Source organism: Oncorhynchus masou, chromosome 8 (genome assembly GCF_036934945.1).
Source record: "Oncorhynchus masou masou isolate Uvic2021 chromosome 8, UVic_Omas_1.1, whole genome shotgun sequence".
Classification (NCBI taxonomy): Eukaryota; Metazoa; Chordata; class Actinopteri; order Salmoniformes; family Salmonidae; genus Oncorhynchus; species Oncorhynchus masou.
Window position 1 is genome coordinate 28070800 of NC_088219.1, and position 25174 is coordinate 28095973.

Sequence of the window (25174 nt, forward strand, 5' to 3'; positions counted from 1 at the left end):
CATTTCATGTGTCTGTCTGAAGGTAGAACTCTGGATACTCGGCAGGCCCAGAGAACAAATATATCTCAAATCACCATGCCTGTGCAAATTTCCTCGAGCAATAGACTGTAAAAAGAAGCCTCGAGCGCACAGCAAAGTTGAGATTTCAAAACTTTTTAACCCCTGACTAAAGAGACTAAATGAATACAGCAAAGAGCTGCTGTTTTTATAAGTAAATTCATGTTTAAGTTGTTATTCAGGACTGTCAACACTACTATAAGCCATAAAATGCATTTTCTCCCTACTTCCACTCACACTACAACCAGCACTGCAGTTACAATGAACGAGTAGCCTATTGCAAAGTGTTCCAATAAGCTTGAGTTGTTATTATTAGCAGCTGTGTCTTTTTTAATATTGAGGAATATTTTACTTTCTCTGGTCCTAGGAGAAACAACATGAATTGGTGCAAGAGGCAGAAATAATGCACTGCGAATTGAGTTTCACCATAAACTTGAAGACTGTCCCCTTTTCTCAGCAGAGGGAGGAAGTGAGAGGCAGTTTCATCGCTGCTCCCTCCCTCCCTCCCTCCCTCCGGCTGACCATCAGATCCAGGCCAACAGTCCAGTAAAATTTTAAAAGCTAATTATTATGCTCATTCATTCAGCTGTGCCTCACAAGTAATACAACAAATTATTTATTACCAGTGTGATCATTTACCTAAAATTATTTTAAAATATAAATATTCTGAAAATATCAACATTGACAGGGCAATTCAAGCAGAGCCAATATGCAGTGATAATCTATGTAATGTTGCATAAGCTTGTGTTTTTTAAGTCATGATTTCAAAAAACTCTTGAGCGGTAGAGCTTGGCTTGCTTTTGGGCACAGAAAGTGATCTGAACTCGGAAAAGGTTGGTGACCCCTGTCCTATGGGGACAGCTTAAGAAGCCTTTTAGTCTCTAGATTTTTGTTCTAAGAGTGTACGAGTGTATCACCACGAAAACTGTTGGAAGCACATGCCTGCGCTGCTCCAGGAGCCCTACACACACACCTGCACATGCACACACACTCAAGATCACACACACACTCAAGATCACACACACAAACACACACCAGGCTTATCTCAGAGCAAGCCCTCCTCATCCCTTAGCAGTGTGCCACAATCACTGAGGCAGTCAAGCCAGCAGAATGAACTGCCAGTGATCTGTTCCATCCTCTCAGTCACACGCAATGGGAAACAATTAACATGCCACTCTGAGATGCATCTCTATGGATGTAAAGCGGAGGGGGAGGAAGGATGCGGGAGAGAGAGGGGATTGAGGGAGAAAGGGACGAGAGACAGATGGGCGAGAGACAACGGACAGGAGGAAGAGAGCTGGGAGACAGATTTGGGAAGGAGAAGGATGGAGGGGAGAGGGAGAGGAGAAAGAGGGAAAGAGAAGGGGAGGGAGAGAGTTCTTATTTTTTTTACTTTCCTGAGGTAGCGGCGTGACCTTGTGATGTAGCCTGACAGCAAATGTCCGTTGCCAGGGAGATGGCTAATGTCTCAATGTCATTGGCTCCCTCCTGGCCGAGGGGAGCGAGGGAAGCCATCCAGACAGCCTTACACCAGGAGCATCACGCACGCACACACACACTGTAAAGACACATGCACACACGCTGTAAAGACACATGCACACACACACACAATGTAAAGACACATGCACACACACACAATGTAAAGACACATGAACACACACTGTAAAGACACATGAACACACACACACACTGTAAAGACACATGCGCACACACACACACACACACACACACACACACACACACAGTAAAGACACATGCACACACGCACACACACTGTACAGACACATGCACACACACACTGTACAGACACATGCACACACACTGTACAGACACATGCACACACACTGTACAGACACACGCACACACACTGTACAGACACACGCACACACACCAATATTCATACACACATTTGCAGTGTTGGTATGCAAAGAAAAATTAATTCTCACACACTACAAAACCCACATTGTACAGTACCTAAAAAGGGGAATTCTTTGTCTGGCAAACAGAAACAGACAGTGAGTTGAGAGGACCAGAGAATAGCTTTGCCCCTCACCACTGAATTGTGAACATACTGTACAGTGTCAGTATGCATATCACCATATGCACAGAAAGAAATGCATATGAATGAAGGTAGTGCAGCCGAACAAACGTCTATGTTTAGCATGCATAGAATACAGGAGAGGAGGAGAAGCCCTGCTGCCTGAGTCTTCAATACACTCCAATCATTCAGCTGTCTCTGGTAATGCTTCGTTCTTATCTATGTTTTAACTCTCCACAGATATCTCTCTCCCCCTTTCACTCACTCCCTTCTTCTCTCTCACTTCCTCTCTCTGTTTCTCCTTCTCTCCCTCTCTTTCTTCCTCTCTCTCTCACTCCCTCGCTCTCGCGTTCTCCCACAGCATCTGATGCAATCCGTAACCAACACACAATATCTTCCTGACTCTCAGACACAAAGAGAGAGAAGAGAGGGAGTGTGTTCCGTGCAAGGGGAGGGGGGCATATCTCCATAGATGTGCCAATCCTTCCCATGCCCTACAGGCACACAGGAATAAACACCAGAGACACTGCCAAAGCCCGGAACACGGGCAGACAGGCGGATACAGACCATTAGCGCCCCCTATGAGACAGAGAGGGGATAGCTTCTCAGTGGACGTGTATACAGGACAAGGCAGAGTAGGTACAAAGGAGACAGCAGCAGTAGCACACGCTCAACTGAGCAATGCTCCAATGTGCATGATGTCACTGATAGATGGGCCCTGTGAAGGCTGAACCCTGTGAATTGTTTTGTGGGTGGGTCATGTCCAGTGTGTGTGTGTGTGTGTGTGTGTGTGTGTGTGTGTGTGTGTGTGTGTGTGTGTGTGTGTGTGTGTGTGTGTGTGTGTGTGTGTGTGTGTGAGTGAGTGAGTGAGTGAGTGAGTGAGTGAGTAGGGGGGAGAGTAGTGTGTGTATGTGTGTGAGTAGGGGGAGAGTAGTGTGTGTATGTGTGCGAGTAGGGGGGAGAGTAGTGTGTGTGTGTGAGTAGGGGGAGAGTAGTGTGTGTGTGTGAGTAGGGGGGAGTAGTGTGTGTATGTGTGTGAGTAGGGGGAGAGTAGTGTGTGTATGTGTGTGAGTAGGGGGGAGTAGTGTGTGTATGTGTGTGAGTAGGGGGGAGAGTAGTATGTGTGTGAGTAGGGGGAGAGTAGTGTGAGTATGTGTGTGAGTAGGGGGGAGAGTAGGGTGTGCGTGTGTGTGAGTAGGGGGGAGTAGTGTGTGTATGTGTGTGAGTAGGGGGAGAGTAGTGTGTGTATATATGTGAGTAGAGGGAGAGTAGTGTGTGTATGTGTGTGTGTGAGTAGGGGGGAGTACTGTGTGTATGTGTGCGAGTAGGGGGGAGAGTAGTGTGTGTATGTGTGTGAGTAGGGGGGAGAGTAGTGTGTGTATGTGTGTGAGTAGTGTGTGTATGTGTGTGAGTAGGGTGGTAGTGTGTGTATGTGTGTGAGTAGGGGGGAGAGTAGTGTGTGTATGTGTGTGAGTAGGGGGGAGAGTAGTGTGTGTATGTGTGTGAGTAGGGGGGAGTAGTGTGTGTATGTGTGTGAGTAGGGGGGAGTAGTGTGTGTATGTGTGTGAGTAGGGGGAGTAGTGTGTGTATGTGTGTGAGTAGGGGGGAGTAGTGTGTGAGTAGGTGGGAGTAGTGTGTGTATGTTTGTGAGTAGGGGGAGTAGTGTGTGTATGTGTGTGAGTAGGGGGGAGTAGTGTGTGTATGTTTGTGAGTAGGGGGGAGTAGTGTGTGTATGTGTGTGAGTAGGGAGGAGTAGTGTGTGTATGTTTGTGAGTAGGTGGGAGTAGTGTGTGTATGTGTGTGAGTAGGGGGGAGTAGTGTGTGTATGTGTGTGAGTAGGGGGAGTAGTGTGTGTATGTGTGTGAGTAGAGGGGAGTAGTGTGTGTATGTGTGTGAGTAGGGGGAGTAGTGTGTGTATGTGTGTGAGTAGGGGGGAGTAGTGTGTGAGTAGGTGGGAGTAGTGTGTGTATGTTTGTGAGTAGGTGGGAGTAGTGTGTGTATGTGTGTGAGTAGGGGGGAGTAGTGTGTGTATGTGTGTGAGTAGGGGGAGTGTGTGTAGTGTGTGAGTATGTGTGTGAGTAGTGTGAGTAGGGGGAGTAGTGTGTGTATGTGTGTGAGTAGGGGGAGTAGTGTGTGTATGTGTGTGAGTAGGGGGGAGTAGTGTGTGTGCATGTTTATTTATTGGAATTTTAATTTCTGTTCAGACATGCCATTGTTCAATTGAGTGTGATCACCATTAAGAGTGAATGTGTGAGTACATCTAGATGTGTGCGTTTGTGTTTGTGTCTGTCTGTCTTTCAGACTGGATGTTGAGGAATGGTGCAGTGTCCCCCCTCCCTCTTTTTTGTCTCTCTCTCCGTCTCACTCCCCCCCCCTCTTTCTTTCAGTCTGTTCAATAATTCACAGGAAGGCAGTGGGGCAGGCTTGGCAGGGGGTGCGCCAGCTGACAGTGTATTCAGACAAAGCTGTCAAACTGGAGGAGAATCACGTGGGTGCAACAGTGGCTAATCCCCCCCTATCCTCCCTTATCTGTCCCTTCTTCACTAGCCATTCCTATGGCAGATTTCTGCCCCCCTTAGGACCCTCCCTCATACATGCACATGCAGACGTACGCAAACACACACACACACAGAGAGAGAAAGAGAGAGAGACGCACACACAAACACACACACACCCTGGCCTCTCAGAGCCTAGCATGGGGGCTAACCAAATTTGGTCTCTCTGGGAAAGGCCTGCACTCGAAGCCCCAGTCCAGCCCCACCCTCACAACCCCCTCCCCTTCTCAGGGGAAAGACAGCTCCTTATTGTTCTAAGGAGTGTCAAGCGGTGTCACATTTGTCCAACCCCCACAGCTCCAGCCCCCTTTTCAAAGCTTCAAAGAGCTGTATCCACCCTCCACTCTAGACACACATCCTCATCATCACACAGCAGCAGCAACACACAGATCCCATCACTGTAACTCAACACATCTACCATTCCCCTTGTTCAGGACAGTTTCCGTTCCTCCTCCTTCTTCTCACTTCTTCACTCACTCACTTACTTGCTCTCGCTCCCGCACTCCTTCAGAGTGACAGAGTTCCTCCTCCTCTCTGTCGTCCAGCTCTTCCCCGAAGCGGAGGCATGCAAAAGTGTTTTTCTTTTCTCTTTTCTGCTCTCCTCTCTCTGTCGCTCTCTCTTTTCTCTCGCTCTCTTCTCTCTCATCATTTTCTCGTTGCACAGTCAAAGCAAAGACAATGCCATCTTAATAGGCAAATTAATTAGCAAGCAGCAATTTCACTCATTAAAAACGGAAACTAACTGCGGCACAATGAAGACAATGTTGGCACTAAACGCTGCGCAGAGGAAGACATGATTTAGAGAAGACATCCAGGACAGTTTAGGACTCCCACACACTTGAATTGTGATTGATTGGTGGAGCTGCCATAGCTCAAATGATTATGAGGCAATGCCAGTGTTCTTTTGTGAGGCTCCTTTTCCCAATTGGTTAGTTGGAGGATGTGTCTAAAACCATTACAACAAACAAAGGCTAAATGCATAGCCGCGGGAAGTACGGGTGCTGCAGCATATATGTTTTTTGACAAATTTGCAATTTATACATTTTTTAAACAGAAACACCTTATTTACATGAGTATTCAGACCCTTTGCTATCAGACTCGAAATGGAGTCCTGTTTCCACTGAATATCCTTGAGATGCTTCTACAACTTAATCGAACTCCACCTGTGGTAAATTCAATTGATTGGACATGATTTGAAAAGGCACACACCTCTCTACATAAGGTCCCACAGTTGACAGTGCATGTCAGAGCAAAAACCAAGCCATGAGGTCAAAGGAATTGTCTGTAGATCTGGAGAAGGGTACCAGAACATTTCTGCTGCATTGAAGCTCCCCAAGAACACAGTCGCCTCCATCATTCTTAAATGGAAGAAGTTTGGAACCACCAAATCTCTTCCTGGAGCTGGCCACCCGGACAAACTGAGCAATCGGGGGAGAAGGGCCTTAGTCAGGGAGGTGACCAAGAACCCAATGGTCACTCTGACAGAGCTCTAGAGTTCCTCTGTGGAGATAGGAGAACCTTCAAGAAGGACCACCATCTCTGCAGCACTCCAGCAACCAGGCCTTTATGGTATAGTGGTCAGACCCGAAGCCACTCCTCAGTAAAAGGGCACATGACAGCCTGCTTGGAGTTTGCCAAAAGGCACCTAAAGGACCCAGAACACGAGAAACAAGATTCTCAGGTCTGATGAAACCAAGATTGAACTCTTCGGCCTGAATGCCAAGCGTCACATCTGGATGAAACTGGTTGTGGCAGCATCATGCTGTGGGGATGATTTTCAGTGGCGGGGACTGGGGGACTAGTCAATATCGAGAAAGATGATCAGAGCAAAGTACAGAGATCCTTGATGAAAACCTGCTCCAGAATGCTCAGGACTTCAGACTGGGGTGAAGGTTCACCTTCAAACAGGACAACGACCCTAAGTACACAGCCAAGACAATGCAGGAGTGGCTTCGGCACAAGTCTCTGAATGTCCTTGAGTGGCCCAGCCAGAGCCCGGACTTGAACCCGATCGAACATCTCTGAAGAGACCTGAAAATAGCTGTGCAGCAACACTTCCCATCAAACCTGACAGAGCTTGAGAGGATCTGCAAAGAAGAATGGGAGAAACTCCCCAAATACAGGTGTTCCAATCTTGTAGGGTCATACCCAAGAAGACCCGAGGATGTAATCGCTGCCAAAGGTGCTTTGACAAAGTACTGAGTAAAGGGTCTGAAACCTTAAGTAAATGGAAACAGGATGCACCTGAACCCAATTTCAGTTTTATTTTTTTTATATATATTTGCAAAAATTAAAAAAAAAAATGTTTTTGCTTTGTCATTATGGGGTATTGTGTGTAGACTGATGAGAAAAATGTATAATTTCTTCATAATTTCTTCAATTTTAGAATAATATATATATATATATATAAATAATGGGCACCCAGATGCTGCGTAGGCAACACAATAATATCAGATATTAGATGGCCCGTTTTTCTTTTGCGGCCACCTTCCGCGTCGGCTACTATATTGCAATATTAACATTCTCGATCTCTTGCAATATTCTCAGAGCCACCTTGTTGATGCCTTGCTTCAATATTCTCAGAGCCACGTTGTTGATGCCTTGCTTCAATATTCTCAGAGCCACCTTGTTGATGCCTTGCTTCAATATTCTCAGAGCCACCTTGTTGATGCCTTGCTTCAATATTCTCAGAGCCACCTTGTTGATGCCTTGCTTCAGTATTCTCAGAGCCACCTTGTTGATGCCTTGCTTCAGTATTCTCAGAGCCACCTTGTTGATGCCTTGCTTCAGTATTCTCAGAGCCACCTTGTTGATGCCTTGCTTCAATATTCTCAGAGGCACCTTGTTGATGCCTTGCTTCAATATTCTCAGAGCCACCTTGCTGATGCCTTGCTTCAATATTCTCAGAGCCACCTTGTTGATGCCTTGCTTCAATATTCTCAGAGCCACCTTGTTGATGCCTTGCTTCAATATTCTCAGAGCCACCTTGTTGATGCCTTGCTTCAATTCTCATTCTCAGATTCTCAGAGCCACCTTGTTGATGCCTTGCTTCAATATTCTCAGAGCCACCTTGTTGATGCCTTGCTTCAATATTCTCAGAGCCACCTTGTTGAATATTCTCAGAGCCACCTTGTTGATGCCTTGCTTCAATATTCTCAGAGCCACCTTGTTGATGCCTTGCTTCAATATTCTCAGAGCCACCTTGTTGATGCCTTGCTTTAATATTCGCAGAATGTTTCCCAATTTTGGTGGGAAGCGCACGAGACAATGGCATTGTCATAGTACACTGTATATGCCAGTCCTTCATATAGCCTATAGCAGGGGGTTGGCAACATATTTCATATGATTGCCAATTTACAATCGATCCTACTATTTCAAAAGAGCTGCATGCCAGTTATGAATTTCATCTAAGCATTGTAGGCTGCTCAACTGTGCCCCAAAAAATGTCTAACTTCCCACAAATATAATAATTCTAGCTGGCTACATGTAGCAAGGCGCTGATAATTCAGCGGTGCTGAATCACCGGTGTGGCCTTAATGTGTAGATTTTCCTTTAGAATTTCATGATTTTCTTCATTCCTTGGTTGAGTTTGTTTGTCTTTATGTGTCTTCGTTGATGTAATGCCTTTATTTCAATGCATGTCCAGGATTTATCTGGCATCGTTTGCATTCAGTCAGCTGTTATATGCTCCCGTTATTATCACATTGATGTCGGTATTTGAAGTCGGCCTTGATAGCGTGTTTAATGCATCTATTTCATGTTGCACTGCATGCGTGTTCCACAAGTAAATGAGTCAATGTAGCCTACTTCTCGCGGCTATGGCTGAGTGGTCCTCTCTCTCTCTCTCTCTCTCTGCATGCTGTGTCCTAGCCCTTGAAGGAGTCACACTCAATTCTTTCAACACCTTTGGAATTGTGCCACAGCTTGCATCTTTATCACTGGGAACCTCTCCACAGCTGCATACCGTAGGAGAGGATCTCACTCCTAAAAACATGGATATGGAGAGTTCTCAAACTGCAACAATGTATTTGCATAATTGTAACTAATTATCATGTGTCATGATCATCTGAATCCCTCTTGCAAGATGTCTAAATGTTTCCTGTAACCAAGCAGATAGGAATATGTGTCTAATTTATGAACAGATACAATTAAATCCATCTTACATAATGTTTTTTTTTAACTGTCAATAATGCACCAAACTTCAAGCTAAGCAAAAAATGGAGTTAAAACAACAATTCCCCTCTCCTGTGCTCCTCTGTTCTGTATGTCTCTGGCAGGCACACACACACACAGCCACAAATCCCTCCTCTGCTCAGCTCTCACACCTCACCAACGCTCGCTACCCCTCTCTCAATAGTCTGACACTCAGGCAGTCTGGCGGACCAGTTCTCGCACTCACACACACAGGAGCCGAGCCGTCGTCTGTCTCACAGCACGAGTCTTTCCCACCTTTCCCACCTGCGAGCATAGTGACATGATCCCATGGGCTCACAGCCAGGTGCCGCGAGGCAGTCAGAGGTGTCACCACATCCCAGGCAGGGTGGGAGCAGCCGGCGCATGGCAACCATTCACACCGCCTGTCTGTCACACCCCCGGACCCAGCATGGGGGCAACGTCCCCCCAACGTCAATCTAGTTATCACCGTGTCAGAACAACGTGGCGCCGATGCCGTGAGGAGGATGTGTGCGGGATTGAGAAGGATGGTTAAACTCACCTGGTGCCCATATGCTTCTCCTCCAGCTCGTATGGCTTGACAAACCACTTCCCAATCCGCACAAAGTCCTTGTCCATCAGACACCTGGGGGAGGGGAGACATTAAACATCTGTATCACAGTATATATATAATATACACACAAATATACATGCACATAGACACATACTGTACATAGAGATTGGCACACACATACCCAATCAGGGAAGAACAGAGAATGGAATAGAATAGATTTGTTTTCATACCTAAACACTCACATCAATGGAGTTACATCCATAAGACGAAGACTCTATTTAAGGCTTTATGACAATTCAATATAGAGCAGAGGTATAGAGTTGGAAGAGAAGAGGAGGTAAACTCAAGGGAATAAGAAGGTTCATTCAGCCTGCCCCCCTATGATGATCATTGATGTTTAACTTAATTCAAACCAAATATGTGCTGGTTCATTTAGCAGATGGGGAAGCTTTACTGGAGTTATTGATTCAGTCCAGGTTTTAATTTGATTATTACTTCAAGTCTTTTAACCATTGGTGGTCTCTATTTTTGTCAGCATTATTTCCTTAGCAGTTGGTGGGAGTAGAAATGGTTATTAAGCAGAAATAGCCTATGACTAGACTGGGAATATTCAGCTTACTTTATGTGATACTTTACATATATGACATGGGATGAGCTGACAAGTCATTTTCCAAGTGGCTCATGGGAAATGTAGTTGTACTGTACCTCTCCAGCAGGTTGTGAATGGCCTTGAACAGGAGGGTCCGGCATTCATATGACAGCCCACACTCCCATAGTCCCTCCTCAGCCACTGGAAGACAGGAAGAGAAGATGGATGGGTCAGCAACTGGTGGATACAGTGAAGTCAACACATTTCATACCATAGAAATGGATTGAATAGAATAGGCCTGGAACCTCTAACCCTGGCAATTTGACTGGAAAACAGATGGGTACACTGTTTTATGGCTGCCTGGTATGGTGACGCAATAATGTCCATGGTAATATAGAATGTTCATTCAAATGACGCTAACTGATTTACTCATGCAATGGAAGGTATTTTTTTGTCATGTCAGTTGAGTTGATTCAACAAATCTCAGCACAGACTGATAGGTACACTTCCTAATTTACATCCTGCTTTGCTCCTACGTAAAAAGAAAAATACAGGTTAAGAAAATGTAATGATCCATGCGGCAGGGTTTGAAAATAAACAAATTCATGGGACGAGCGCCATTGATAATTACTACTAGCGCTGTTACTAACTAGCAATGTTGGTTCCATGTTTGCAAAGAGTTATGGTATATTAGAATCCCCTCGTCTTAACATGTCATCCTGAACTACATTTCTACCACAGAGAAAGATAGAGGACTCATCTTTATATCTGTGCCATTAATAGGTCTGTGACAGCATGGGCATTGCCATTGAGGCTACAAACCCTGGGAATCCCCACCCAGTTGACTATGTTAACTACTTTAAAGCATGGAAGCATGGTGGAAGCTCTCAATGGCAATGTCCATGCTAAAACGGGTTATATCCATAATGAGTCCTCTATCTATCTCTATGCTTTGCTCCTATGGGAACACTCGCAATGGCCACCAGTCCACCCATTACCATTATGACTTGAATGGGGATGCCCATTCTATTCATTCTATTTCTGTTCATACACTCAAACACATTGCACAGACACACAGGAGACATTCTCTATTGACTGCAATGCATGCCAAAAGCAGAGGAGGCTTCTAGGAATACAGATGAATTTTACCCACAGACACAAGTATCTACATGTACTGTACACCCATCAACAGACTGACTCATCAGATGCCCTGAACCACAGTTACAGTATCTACCATACAAGTTAAACCACTGTGGAGCACTGTGGAAGAACCTAGAAGTACACTAGCGTGCGCTGCATCTGTGTTTATGTATCTGTGTGTGTGTATCTGTGTTTGTGTATCTGTGTGTGTGTGTGTGTGTGTGTGATCACTGTGCCTCTGTAAAGCTGTCAGGTCCACTGCACCAGCGCCACTGTCAACCCGTGTGCAGCTGTCAGCTCCAGTTAACCAGCGCTGGGAGAGACAGTGTGCTGCAGAGTGTGTGTATGTGCCTGTGTGTGTTTGTTTGTATGTGTGTGTCTGTAGGCCAGAGGCCACGCAGGGAGGCAGGAGAGGAGAGACAAGGCGAGGAGAGGCAGGCAGCACCACGCGCAGATGCCAGGCCTGACAGCCCAGCAGCGCTCAGGAGAGTCGTCAGGGTGACAGCGCTTAGTTCTAGTTCTTGCCATGTCAGCAGCCAGCTTAAAATGTGACTTGTGTGGAGTAGTGGATGGATCCTACCACTACTGGTTCCCCCGTTCTTCCTTCTTCCCAGAAGAGGAATGGCTACTGATAGCTATAGTGTTTTCTGTTCTCTGCCTTACCTGGAGGGCGATTGGCAGGGATGGGAGGCTTGTGAGTGGGTGTTGTGTTTACTTACAGGGTAGTGGCAAACAAAAAGCACCGGGTGGGTACACGGGGGAAGGGAGCGATGGATGGGGGGGAGGAAAAAAGCGACAGAGCACAGAGGAGGGGTGGAGGGCACATGGAGGATGATATTTATTTTTTCTTTGGGGGTTGTGTTTTCTTGCTTTTTTATATTTCCCTCCCTTTTTCACACTGGAGTGAATGAAATTTCCTTACTCGCCAGAATTCCAGGGTAACCATGGCAACACTGGCTGTGAGAACACAGCTCCCCGGTATTCAATTCCACCGCCACCCCCATCTCTCTTCCTCCCTCCTATCCTCTCCTTCTTCATCTGTTCTATTGCTTCCAACACCCCCACCCCCTTTCCTCCCTGTCTCTCCCTCCCCTCCTCCCTCCCTCGTTCATTCCCGATCCAGGGCTCAAACAGGAAGCTTAGCTCCAGCCAGCTATTCTACAGGGAAGAGTGGTCCATGAGCGGAATGCCAAATCTCCAGAAAATCCAGCTCATTAGCTCGCCCCTTTCTCTCTCCAATCCCTTTTTCAGAATGCCAATTCGCCGCCAGTCGCCTTCATCTATCTACCCTACCACTTCCCCTTCTCCCTCCAGTCCTTTACCCCTTCTCTCCCCCTCTCTCACATTCACTCAACCCACCACCTCCACGGAGCACGCCCGGGTTCTCAACCCCTCTTCACCCAGGTTTGAGTCACCCTGCCTGGGGAAATTCTCTCTTCTGCCCAGCCATATCCACACAATGAGCTCCCTACCTCTGGGAGCCACCCGTAAGGAAACTGAACTGATGTGATCAACTCGTTGGTTATGTATTTCTGACTGGTTTAGATTAAAACACTGACAACAGCAATACATCGCTCCTCAGAGTGCAGGTATCAACTGATGCTATTCCCGAGATTAGAACTTGTAAAAGAAAAGTCTGGAATTCCTTTCGCCACTCCCCGAGCCTCGTGAATGTCATTACAGCTATTGTTTACATTGCAGTCACCGAGGAGCTCGAGCTGCACCTTATCGAGCCTTCAACACGAGGTGTGACTATTTCTGTCTTGTGCGCACACACAGACACACACACACACACACACACACACGTAGAAACTGGAGTGTGAAATCTGATCTGAGATATTTAACTATTCAAATCCTTCCTGGTAACAGTGGGCTTATGACAAACATCTGCAGAGTAGCAACAAGTCCCCGCCATGGTATGTGATTGCTGTGCTTAAAGAGGTGAAATGTGTGTAACAGTGAGGTGAGATGTATAGATCCTTATCTAGATGAGTGTTACAGTATATCTGGTCCTCTCCTCTCAGCAGGGCCTCAGCAGGGCCTCGGCAGGGCCTCGGCAGGCTCCTGGGCAGTGGAGGGAGCACCACCTCACAATGTAAGCTGTGGATGATAACCGTCAACGTTGTCAGGGTGGCCGCATATTTTAGTTTCACTTCTCCATTTCAGTTGTGCGTGCAGCTCTCAGATGTGTGACTCTCCGACGACTCAGATAAGGAGAATGAGAGAGAAAAGGGAGGAAGCATGTTTGGTGTTTCTGTGTGCTCAAGAACTGAGTGAAAGTGTGAGTACCTGTTTGGCTTGTGTGTGATCACTGTCACTTTGTTTGTTGTGTAGCGGCATTTGTATCATGTTGTGCAAACTTGTCTGTGTGCCTGGGCTCATTTGTGTTGTGTGGATTTGTGTGGGCTGCATGCGTTTGTGTGCATCTATCCGTGCATGCAGGTGTGTGTATTTGTATCAGTGTGTGCTGTGTAGGGAATGAGCGCTGCTTTAGTGTGTGATGGCTTCATTCCCAGTACAAAGACGTGTTAATTTCACACGTCCCGCCCCCCTCGCCACAATGCTGCTCTGCTGCCCCCCCCCTCCCTCCTCAATCTCTCAATCAATCGCTCTTTTCTCCCTTCCCCTCTACCATTACATCTATATAAACTAAACCTTCCCCTTACTCAGATTGACAGATACTACAACATACCTATCTATGCCTTACTTCCTGAGACTGCTTAATGCTACTTAACTGTTATATTGTATACTACATCTCATATTATTTTGCATGACTATGTATGCTGCAATTCAGCTTTAAGCTGAAAATGTGTACAATTCAAAATAAACCTTAATTCCACCCCCTGTCTCTTCCTTTTCCTCTACCTCTTCTTCACTCTCTGTCCCTCTGTCCTCAATCTCCCCCAATATCGTCCTCTCCCCCCTCCTTGCCTGGTCCAGCCTGTCTGCATTAGCTGACCACCACCACTATAGGGAGTGTCCACTGTCCACACACAAAGATGCTATTGATCCAGGCTACAGAGAGAGGAGAGGAGAGGAGAGGAGAGGAGAGGAGAGGAGAGGAGAGGAGAGGAGAGGAGAGGAGAGGAGAGGAGAGGAGAGGAGAGGAGAGGAGAGGAGAGGAGAGGAGAGGAGAGGAGAGGAGAGGAGAGGAGCATTCTATGCCATAAAAAGGACCGCAAAATCCAACATACCAATTAGGATCTAGCTAAAAATACTTGAATCAGTTATAGAACCCATTTCCCTTTATGGTTGTGAGGTCTGGGGTTCGCTCACCAACCAAGATTTCACAAAATGGGACAAACACCAAACTGAGACTCAGCGTGCAGAAGTCTGCAAAAAATATCCTCTGTGTACAACGTAGAACACCAAATAATGCATGCAGAGCAGAATTAGGCCCATACCCGCTAATTATTGAAATCCAGAAAAGAGCCGTTAAATTCTACAACCACCTAAAAGGAAGTGATTCCCAAACCTTCCATAACAAATCCAACAGCTACAGAGAGATTCACCTGGAGAAGAGTCCCCTAATCAAACTGGTCCTGGGGCTCTATTCACAAACATATGATTTGGTTGGGTCAAATGGTGTTGCTGTCCTGGGGCTCTGTGGGGTGTGTTTGTGTTTGTGAACAGAGCCCCGGGACAGCAACACAATTTGACCCAACCAAATCATGAGAAAACAAAAAGATAATTACTTGACACATTGGAAAGAATTAACAAAAACAGAGCAAACTAGAATGATATTTGGCCCTAAACAGAGAGTGCACAGCAGAATACCTAAACGCTGTGACTGACCCAAACTTAAGGGAATGTTTGACTATGTACAGACTTAGTGAGCATAGCCTTGCTATTGAGAAAGGCTGCCGTAGGAAGACCTGGCTCTCCAGAGAAGACAGGCTATGCGCACACTGCCCACAAAATCAGGTGGAAACTGAGCTGCTGTCCTAACCTCCTGTCCAATGTATGACCATATTATGACCATATTAGAGACACATATTTCCCACAAATCCACAAAGAATCAAAAACAAACCCGATTTTGATAAACTCCCATATCTACTGGGTGAAATACCGGGGTATGCCATAACAGCAGCACGATTTGTGAACTGTTGCCACAAGAAAATGTTTACATTTCATTTTTATTGTTTATATCACTTTTGTATAATATCTACTTCACTTGCTTTGGCAATGTTAACATATGTTTCCCATGCCAATAAAGCCCCTTGAATTGAATTGAGAAAGAGAGAGAGTGTGTGTGAGAGAGCGAGAGAGAGAGAGAGACTACAGTCCCCTATTAGGTGGACTCTCTCACTCACAAATTTTTCTTGCATCAATAGAGCCAGCGGGCCTAGTGGCTGGCGGTGTTGTCTGTCTATCTCTCTGACTGTGTGTGTGTGTGTGCGCATGTGACACACAGCAGCTTTATTAATGACCTGTCGGACACTACTGTATGTCTAAACAGATGCAGAAGAGAGGGGAGGAGAGAGAGAGAGAGAGAGAGAGAGAGAGAGAGGCTCATCTCATGGGCATGGCGTGTCAGTGTGGGACCCCTCATTTACTAATGGGCCTACAATGCCATTAGAGCAGATCACTAGTGAGGGTAATGGGGCAGGACACACGGTGTGTGTGTTAGGGCTGGCATAATTACCATATAACCATGTAACTGACGGTTATGGATGAAGCCGGTCATGAAATAAAATAACAATTTTTTAAAGAACATTTGACTGAAGACGGGACGGCCAGCCATTCAGGCATTTGAGTCCATTCGTGCGGTAATGTGGACTCTTAACAACGTGATAAAGCTTTGTTGCTCCTTGCTGAAACAAGCTAGATGTTGTAGCAAATGAGTCTCCCCTGCAGCAGCAGCAGCACACATACAGATAGAATGAATAGAACGGGCTTGGAACCTCTAACCCTGGCAATTTGACTGGTAAACTAATGATTAGTGCTCTTAGTAGTCCGCGGACGATTCATTATTTTTTAACGACTCTTTTAACTGACTCGACAGTCATGATACATTTTTCTGAGTGACTCTGCTGAGGCCCTGCTGAGAGGTGAGAGCCAGAGACAGAGAGCCAGAGTACATTTTTGTCATTCGTGTGACTTGCAATTAATTCTACATCAGTATTAACACGCACTCCTTCGGTGACTCTGGAGACGTCCCCAGACCAACACCTGACATGCAGTATACAGTGCCTTCCGAAAGTACTCAGATCGCTTGATTTTGTCCACATTTTGTTACGTTACAGCCTTATTCTAAAATGTATTACATAATTTTTCCCCCATATCAATCTACACATAATAACACATAATGATAAAACGAAAACAGATTTTTTTTTTTACTTTTGCAAATGTATTAAAAATAAAAACAGAAATACCTTAATGACATACAGTGGGAAGAAAAAGTGGAAGTGGAATGACCTGGATTTCTGCATATATTTGTCATAAAATTTGATCTGATCTTCATCTTAGTCACAACAATAGACAAACACAGTGTCCTTAAACTAATTACACACAAATTATTGTATTTTTCTTGTCTATATTGAATACATAATTTAAACATTCACAGTGTAGGTTGGAAAGAGTATGTGAACCCCTAGGCTAATGACTTTTCCAATGCGATTGGAGATGAGATTGGAGATGTTGGTTAGAGCTACCCAGCACTATAAAAAAACACTCACAAAATTTGAGTTTGCTATTCACAAGAAGCGTTGCCTGATGTGAACCATGCCTCGAACAAAAGAGATCTCAGAAGACCTAAGACTAAGAATTGTTGACTTGCATAAAGCTGGAAAGTGTTACAAAAGTATCTCTAAAAGCCTTGATGTTCATCAGTTCACTGTAAGACAAGTTGTCTATAAATGGAGAAAGTTCAGCACTGTTGCTACTCTCCCTAGGAGTGGCCGTCCTGCAAAGATGACTGCAAGAGCACAGTGCAGAATGCACAATTTATTTGCTCTCTTCCGGCGCCGACAGAGATGGCCGCTTCGCTTCGCGTTCCTAGGAAACTATGCAGTTTTTTTTTTTTTTACGTGTTATTTCTTACATTAGTACCCCAGGTTATCTTAGGTTTCATTACATACAGTCGAGAAGAACTACTGAATATAAGAGCAGCGTCAACTCACCATCAGTATGACCAAGAATATGACTTTCGCGAAGCGGATCCTGTGTTCTGCCTTTCACCCAGGACAACGGAATGGATCCCAGCCGGCGACCCAAAAAAACGACTTCGTAAAAGAGGGAAACGAAGCGGTCTTCTGGTCAGACTCCGGAGATGGGCACATCGTGCACCACTCCCTAGTATACTTCTCACCAATGTCCAGTCTCTTGACAACAAGGTTGATGAAATCCAAGCAAGGGAAGCATTCCAGAGGGACATCAGAGACTGTAACGTTCTTTGCTTCACGGAAACATGGCTCACTGGAGAGACGCTATCGGAGTCCGTGCAGCCAGCTGGTTTCTCCACGCATCGCGCAGACAGAAACAAACATCTTTCTGGTAAGAAGAGGGGCGGGGGCGTATGCCTTATGGCTAACGAGACGTGGTGTGATCACAAAAACATACAGGAACTCAAATCCTTCTGTTCACCTGACTTAGAATTCCTCACAATCAAATGTCGACCGCATTATCTACCAAGGGAATTCTCTTCGATTATAATCACAGCCGTATATATTCCCCCCCAAGCAGACACATTGATGGCTCTGAACAAACTTTATTTGACTCTTTGCAAACTGGAATCCATACATCCTGAGGCTGCATTCATTGTAGCTGGGGATTTTAACAAGGCTAATCTGAAAACAAGACTCCCTAAATTGTATCAGCATATCGATTGCGCAACCAGGGCTGGCAAAACCTTGGATCATTGCTATTCTAACTTCCGCGACGCATACGCGACACAGACGTTAGCCAGAAGTAGCGACTCGGGTAGCAGCTAGCTAGCTGCGATGATGTGGTGTAAAGGTTCAGAGCTTGCGGTAGGAATCCGGTGATGTGGTAGAGAAAAAGCAGTCCAATAAGCTCTGGGTTGATATCACGCTATGCAGACTGGCAGGAATTGACAGGGCTGAGGCTGGCTGATGTCCGAGTTAATGGTGATGACTGCTAGCAGTGGCTAACTTACTACTAGCTAGTAGCTAGTCAGCTGGCTAGCTTATGATTGGGGTTTCCGGTTCTAAAGTATAAAAAATAGCAGATCCGTACCACATTAGGTGAGGCGGGTTGCAGGAGAGTATGTTCAGTCCGTATATGGAAATTGAGATAAAAAAAAATATAAAAAATATATACAAAGAAAATGATATATACATGGGACGGGACAAGACAAAACAGACGTCCAACTGCTACGCCATCTTGGTTGGAGAATGAGGTTAATGAGGTTAAGAAGAATCTTAGAATGTCAGCTAAAGACTTACAGAAATCTCTGAACATGCTAACATCTCTGTTGATGGGTCTACGATACGTAAAACACGAAACAAGAATGATGTTCATGGAAGGAAACCACGGAAGAAGCCACTGCTGTCCAAAAAAACTACATTGCTGCACGTCTGAAGTTCGCTAAAGATCACCTGGACATTCTGTCGACAGATTAAACTAAAGTTGAGTTGGAAGGAACTCGCAACACTATGTGTGGAGAATAAAAGGCACAGCACACGAACATCAAAACCTCATCCCAACTGTAAAGTATGGTGGAAGGAGCATCATGGTTTGGGGCTGCTATGCTGCCTCAGGGCCTGGACAGCTTGCTATCAGACAAAAAAATGTATTCCCAAGTTTATCAAGACATTTTGCAGGAGAATGTAAGGCTATCTGTTCGCCAATTGAAGCTCAACCGAAGTTGGGTGATGCAACAGGACAACGACTCAAAACAAAGAAGTAAATGAACAACAGAATTGAGTGGCCAAGCCAGAGCCTGGACTTAAAACCAACGAACATCTCTGGAGAGACCTGAAAATAGACTTCCAACTTCATTGGCTGATCCCGCCTGGTGACCTTGTTGATGTCATGTCCAACCTGGTCATCAGGAGGGATAAGCCAATCGTGAAGAAGAAAATGGACTACTTCAAACTGGAGATGGTCTCAATGGTGTTGCCCATGCTGTCACAGATGCTATAATGGCACAGATACAAAGATGACTCCTCTATCTAGCTCTATGGGCATTACTGACTCAAATTAATGAAAAGTGAGTCGTAAGATTCGTTCTTTTGACTTAACCTGTCGAAAATATCAGTCAGTAAAAAGATCCAAACTTCCCATGACTAAGTGCTATGTGGAATCCTTGGGATGTCCATACATAAATCCCGTACCCTACCCCTACACCTAACCCCTTACAATTTCGACTTCAATGGGGTAGGGACATCCCAAGGATATCGGATAGCAAGTTGTAACGTCTGCTTCCTACTCACACCCTCAAACACCTAGATCCCCTGAACGCAGCTCACTTTCCAGGCCACTTTCCAGCTCACAGTCTCAAACAGTTAGATCCCCTGAACGCAGCTCACTCTCCAGATCCCAATCACCTGAATTCTAATCACCTGATCAAACACCTGTATGTCATTATCACTATTTAGTTCAGTTCTTTGAACCCCATCACTGTGAAGTATTGTTTGTTTTGTGACACAAGTCTTTCAGAGCGCTGTTTTTCCCGTGACTTACCGCGTATAATAGTTTTGGCCTGCCTCACTAATGATGCCTTTTTGCCTATTTCTTGCCTGTACTTTAACCTATTGGATTTCCTGTTATCTACCTATTGTCGGATCTCCCGGGCTACGTTACTAGCGTTTTCCCTGCCTGTACTGTTGCCTTTGGACCCCCTGTGTATGACCTTCTGCCTGCCCCTGGACCCAGTTACCTACTGGTCCTGTGGTCCTTTTCAATAAACACCTGCTGGGCCCTGCGCTTGAAACCAGCTCTCTGTCTCCCCTTGTGTTCATTATACAAGGACAGTAAACTCATGGGTACACTCGCAATAGCTGCCTGGTATTGTGATGCAATATTTTCTATGGTAATGTAGAATGTTCCTTCAAATGATAACAGCTGTGGCTAATTCCTGGGGCAGCAGGATAGCCTAGTGGTTAGAGTGTTGGACTAGCAACCAAAAGGTTGCAAGTTCAAATCCCAGAGCTGACAAGGTACAAATCTGTCATTCTGCCCCTGAACAGGCAGTTAACCCACTGTTCTTAGGCCATCATTGAAAATAAGAATTTGTTCTTAACTGACTTGCCTAGTAAAATTAATAAAATGCAATATATAGTATATTTTGTAATGTCAGTTGAGTTTAATCAACAAATCACAGGCTATATTGATGGGTACACTTCTTGCTACTACTTTGTGCTTTTACTTCCAGCTATTAGTCCAGGTCGATAATATACAGGGTAAGACAACATCATCACAAATCTGGGACCAGCGCTGTTGCTAACTACCAGCGGCGTTGCTAACTAGCATAGCTGGTCTCCTTGTTGCAAAGAGTTACGGGATATTAGAATCTTGTTAACTTAGACTTTGTCAGCTTCAACCTAGCTTTTAGTCTAGGTTGAAGATAACAAAGGTTAAGACAAGAGGATTCTTGTATCCCATAACTCTCTGCAAAAATTAGGAAGAATTCTAAACTCAGGGACCAGAGATGCTTGTTAGCACTGGTCCCATAAATCTGTTAATTTTCAAAAGCATCCACATAGAATCATATGTAGCAACCTGGGTATCTTCAACCTAGCTTTTAGTTCCTGCTTTGCTCATATGGGCACGCTCGCAATGTCCGCCAGTCCAACCATTATGCCATCATTGACTTTAATGGGGATGCCCGTTCTATTCGTTATATTTCTATGGCAGAACATGCAGTCAGGAGCGGAGGTGAAAATGTGTCTTTTGTATTACATACACATATACAGTACCAGTCAGTTTAGGACACACCTACTCATTCAATGGTTTTTCTTTATTTTTACTGTTTTCTACATTGTAGAATAATAGTGAAAACTTCACAACTATGAAATAACACACATGGAATCATGTAGTAACCAAAGAAGTGTTAAAGAAATCCAAATATATTTTGATTTTATTCTTCAAAGTAGCCACCCTTTGCCAAAGTAGCCACCCTTTGCCTTGATAGCTTTGCACACTCTTGGCATTCTCTCAACCAGCTTCACCTGGAATGCTTTTCCAACAGTCTTGAAGGAGTTCCCACATATGCTGAACACTCTGGCCAAACCCTCCCCTAAGCCTGCCTACGCTGGGCCAATTGTGCGCCGGCCTATGGGACTCCCGATCATGGCTGGTTGTGATACAGGGTCTGTACTTACACCTTTAGCACTGAGATGCAGTGCCTTAGACCGCTGCACCACTCAGGAGTTCAAAAGTTTTGATGTCTTCACTATTATTTTACAATGTAGAAAATAGTAAAAAATAAAGAAAAACCCTTTGAATGAGTAGGTCTGTCCAAACTTTTGACTGGTACTGTATATATATATTGTGCTATTCGAATGGTTATTAAGGTGACCGTGGTCATTTGGCTGGCCGCCATGCAAAATTCCATGACCATCACAGCTCGTGTGTGTGTAGGGAGGGGAATCCGCCATCACACATTTAAGCAGACAATGCACACTGGCAGGTGTGTAATGTTCTCTCTTCCCATCGCTGGGATAAAGACCCATGCTGGGGTTTTGACTTCACAGAGAAGTTGTAGCACGGAATGTTCTCTTATAATCTCATTGGATGCTCAAAATCTGGTTGGGTTGTTGCACGATCTTCTGAACTTTAAAGGATGTTAGGCTCTGACCATGTGTGACCACTGAGACTCCGTTCAAAATGAATGAATCAAGCAGATAACATCAACCTGAGTAGGATCTCTCGTCTATGGATGGATATGACATTTCTTCCACCCGTCTTTTCTATTTGAGACTGTCCTGACTAACTTGTCATTGTTAAATGAGGATCCGTGGTTTTAAATTCCAAAGTGGTAAACAGTCTGTTGTAATATGAGTCCATACATAACAGCTTTGCAGGATAACACAGGTACTGTTGGAGCGAACACAAAAAAATGTATGTGGTGACCGTATATCCCTGTGTCACTGGCTACACTACAGCCCAGTGATGTAACAACTAGCAGACAACCACTTATAAAGGAGACAGAGCACAAAGCAAAGCTGGCCAAAGGACTGAGACTGAGGGAGATGAGAGGAGGTGAAGAGAAGAAGAGAGGAACTCCCACTCCTCCTCTCCTTTCCTCTCGTCTCCACTCTTGTGTGTGATCCACCAGCTCTTCAACACTGAGCTGAACAGCAGCGGGGCTTAAACCAGCAAACAATTGAGTGCAGAGCAAACAGAGCGCTGCTCCCCTGACAGAGAGAGGAAGAAAAAGCCGTGGCTGCTGGCACATGCCCAGGAGCGCTGATGATGACAACGTCACTTAGATCTGTCTGGCCTCCAAAATACACAACTTTTTAATTTCCAACAGGAATTAACTGGGGATATAAGTTCTCGCCGGCTTTCCCCCAGCGCCTTGGCGAATGAAGAGACTCTATCTCTCTTTAGCTCTCTCTTTAGCTTGGACGCAGCCCCCTTTAAACACCAATGCATTTGTTTCAGGTGGAAGTTTGGCATATTAATGCCGCATATTAGGGCGGCAGGTAGCCTAGTGGTTAGAGCGTTGGACTTGTAACCGAAATGTTGAAAGATTGAATCCCGAGCTGATAAGGTAAAGATCTGTTATTCTGCCCCTGAACAAAGCAGTTAACCCACTGTTCCTAGATCGTCATTGAAAATAAGAATTTGTTCTTAACTGTCTTGCCTAGTTAAATAAAGAAAAATAATAAATTGGACTCAATCTGTGAAGAGATGAAAGGCAGTCTGATGGTGGTCCAGATGACTGGGGTGGCTGACACTTTGCCTACAGCCCCTCACCTGTCACAGGGTTCAAGACAGGGGGTCAGGGTGTCACAGGGTTCAAGACAGGAGGTCAGGGTGTCACAGGGTCCTCCCCCCACTAGCAACCCCTCAACTCCCCCCCCCCCCCCCTCTGTCTCTGACATCACTACAAACACAAATGTCCAGCTGCAAAAGCACAGCCTTCCCAGCACAAGCTGTCCTCTCGTACCATCTCTTCCTCTCTCGCTCTTTTTTTCTGTCTGTCTTTCTTTCTCTCCCCCTCTTCCTCTTTTCTCTCTCCACAGAAACAGGCAAGCAGCAGCTCCTCCGAGCATCTGTTCTTTCTGGCTCGTCCCCCAGTTGTTGCTGCGGCTGCAGCTTTTCTCAAAAGCATTGTGCAACAACCGCCTCTCTCTGCCCTTCTTTCCTTCTCTCTCTTACTCTCCTTCTTTCTATCTTCCTCCTCCTCGGGCCCCAGGACCGCAACCACCCACTGCTGCCTGGCTAGCATGAAAGGTTGTCATAACGTTTCGGACACAGCACAATGCTACCCGACGGCAGTGTAAAAAAACAAAAACATCACTCTCCTATGTTTTAAGTTTGGTGTCGCAGTTCTAAAAGAGATCATGATTCCTAATGGGAGTTTTCCTGGAATGGGATAACACACAGCTATGCTGTCATTTCCCAAACAGTTATTGCGCTGTTGAGGCTAGCTAAATAGTTTTTATTATAAACAACATAGTTTTGATAGGAATCATTCAGATTGTTTTATGGTTCCGACTTAGGAGGAAACAGTGTAGCCGTAGGGAGACTTAAGGGGGTGCCAGAGGGGCGACTGCCTGACTTGGAGCTGCAGGGAAGGGATCGCTCCGTTCTGTTCTGCCAATACAAGGGCTGTCTCATCTGTCAGGCCTGACCCACAGTCAAGACCTTTCACAGGGAAATACCTCTCTCTCTCGCCTCTCGCTCTCTCCCTCAATTTCAATTCAATTTAAGGGCTTTATTGGCATCGGAAACATATGTTAACATTCCCAAAGCAAGTGAATAGATAAACAAAAGTGAAATAAACAATAGAAATGTACGGTAAACATTACACAAAAGTTCTAAATTAATAAAGACATTTCAAATGTCATATTATGTGCAAATAGTTCAAGTACAAAACCGAAAATAAATAAACATAAATATGGGTTGAATTTACAATGGTGTTTGTTCTTCACTGGTTGCCCTTTTCTTGTGGCAACAGGCCACAAATCTTACTGCTGTGATGGCACACTGTGGAATTTCACCCAGTAGATATGCGAGTTTATCAAAATCGGGTTTGTTTTCAAATTCTTTGTGGATCTGTGTAATCTGAGGGAAATATGTGTCTCTAATATGGTCATACATTTGGCAGGAGGTTAGGAAGTGCAGCACAGTTTCCACCTGATTTTGTGGACAGTGTGCGCATAGCCTGTCTTCTCTGGAGAGCCAGGTCTTCCTACGGCGGCCTTTCTCAATAGCAAGGCTATGCTCACTGAGTATGTTCCTTAAATTTGGGTCAGTCACAGTGGTCAGGTATTCTGAAACTGTGTCCTCTCTGTTTAAGGCCAAATATCATTCCAGTTTGCTCTGTATTTTTGTTAATTCTTTCAAAGAGGAGATGCGGCAGGGTAGTCTAGTGGTTAGAGCGTTGGACTAGTAACCAAGTTCAAATCCCCGAGCTGACAAGGTACAAATGTGTTGTTCTGCCCCTGAACAGGCAGTTAACCCACTGTTCCTAGGCTGTCATTGAAAATAAGAATTTGTTCTTAACTGACTTGCCTGGTAAAATAAAGGTTAAATAAAAATGTGTCAAGTTGATGTTTTCTCACGATTTGGTTGGCTCAAATTGTGTTGCTGTCCTAGGGTTCTGTGGGGTATGTTTGTGTTTGTGAATAGAGCCCCAGGACCAGCTTGATTAGGGGACTCTTCTCCAGGTTCATCTCTGTAGGTGATACCTTTGTTATGGAAGGTTTGGGAATCACTTCCTTTTAGGTGGTTGTAGAATTTAACGGCTCTTTTCTGGATTTTGATCATTAGCGGGTATCGGCCTAATTCTGTTCTGCATGCATTATTTGGTGTTTTACGTTCTACACAAGGGATATTTTTGCAGAATTCTGCATGCTGAGTCTCAATTTGGTGTTTGTCCCATTTTGTGAATTCTTGGTTGGTGAGCGGACCCCAGACCTCACAACCATAAA

General features: G+C 45.1%; 1 protein-coding gene across 1 annotated transcript in view; it reads right to left on the bottom strand.

Moving 5' to 3' along the window:
• LOC135544474 (mediator of RNA polymerase II transcription subunit 13-like) overlaps window positions 1-25174 on the bottom strand; it is a 117200-nt gene that overhangs the window by 42548 nt on the left and 49478 nt on the right. The window contains 2 exon segments of the mRNA XM_064972113.1: window positions 9365-9448; window positions 10082-10166. Of these exon segments, the coding sequence (XP_064828185.1) occupies window positions 9365-9448; window positions 10082-10166 (169 nt within the window).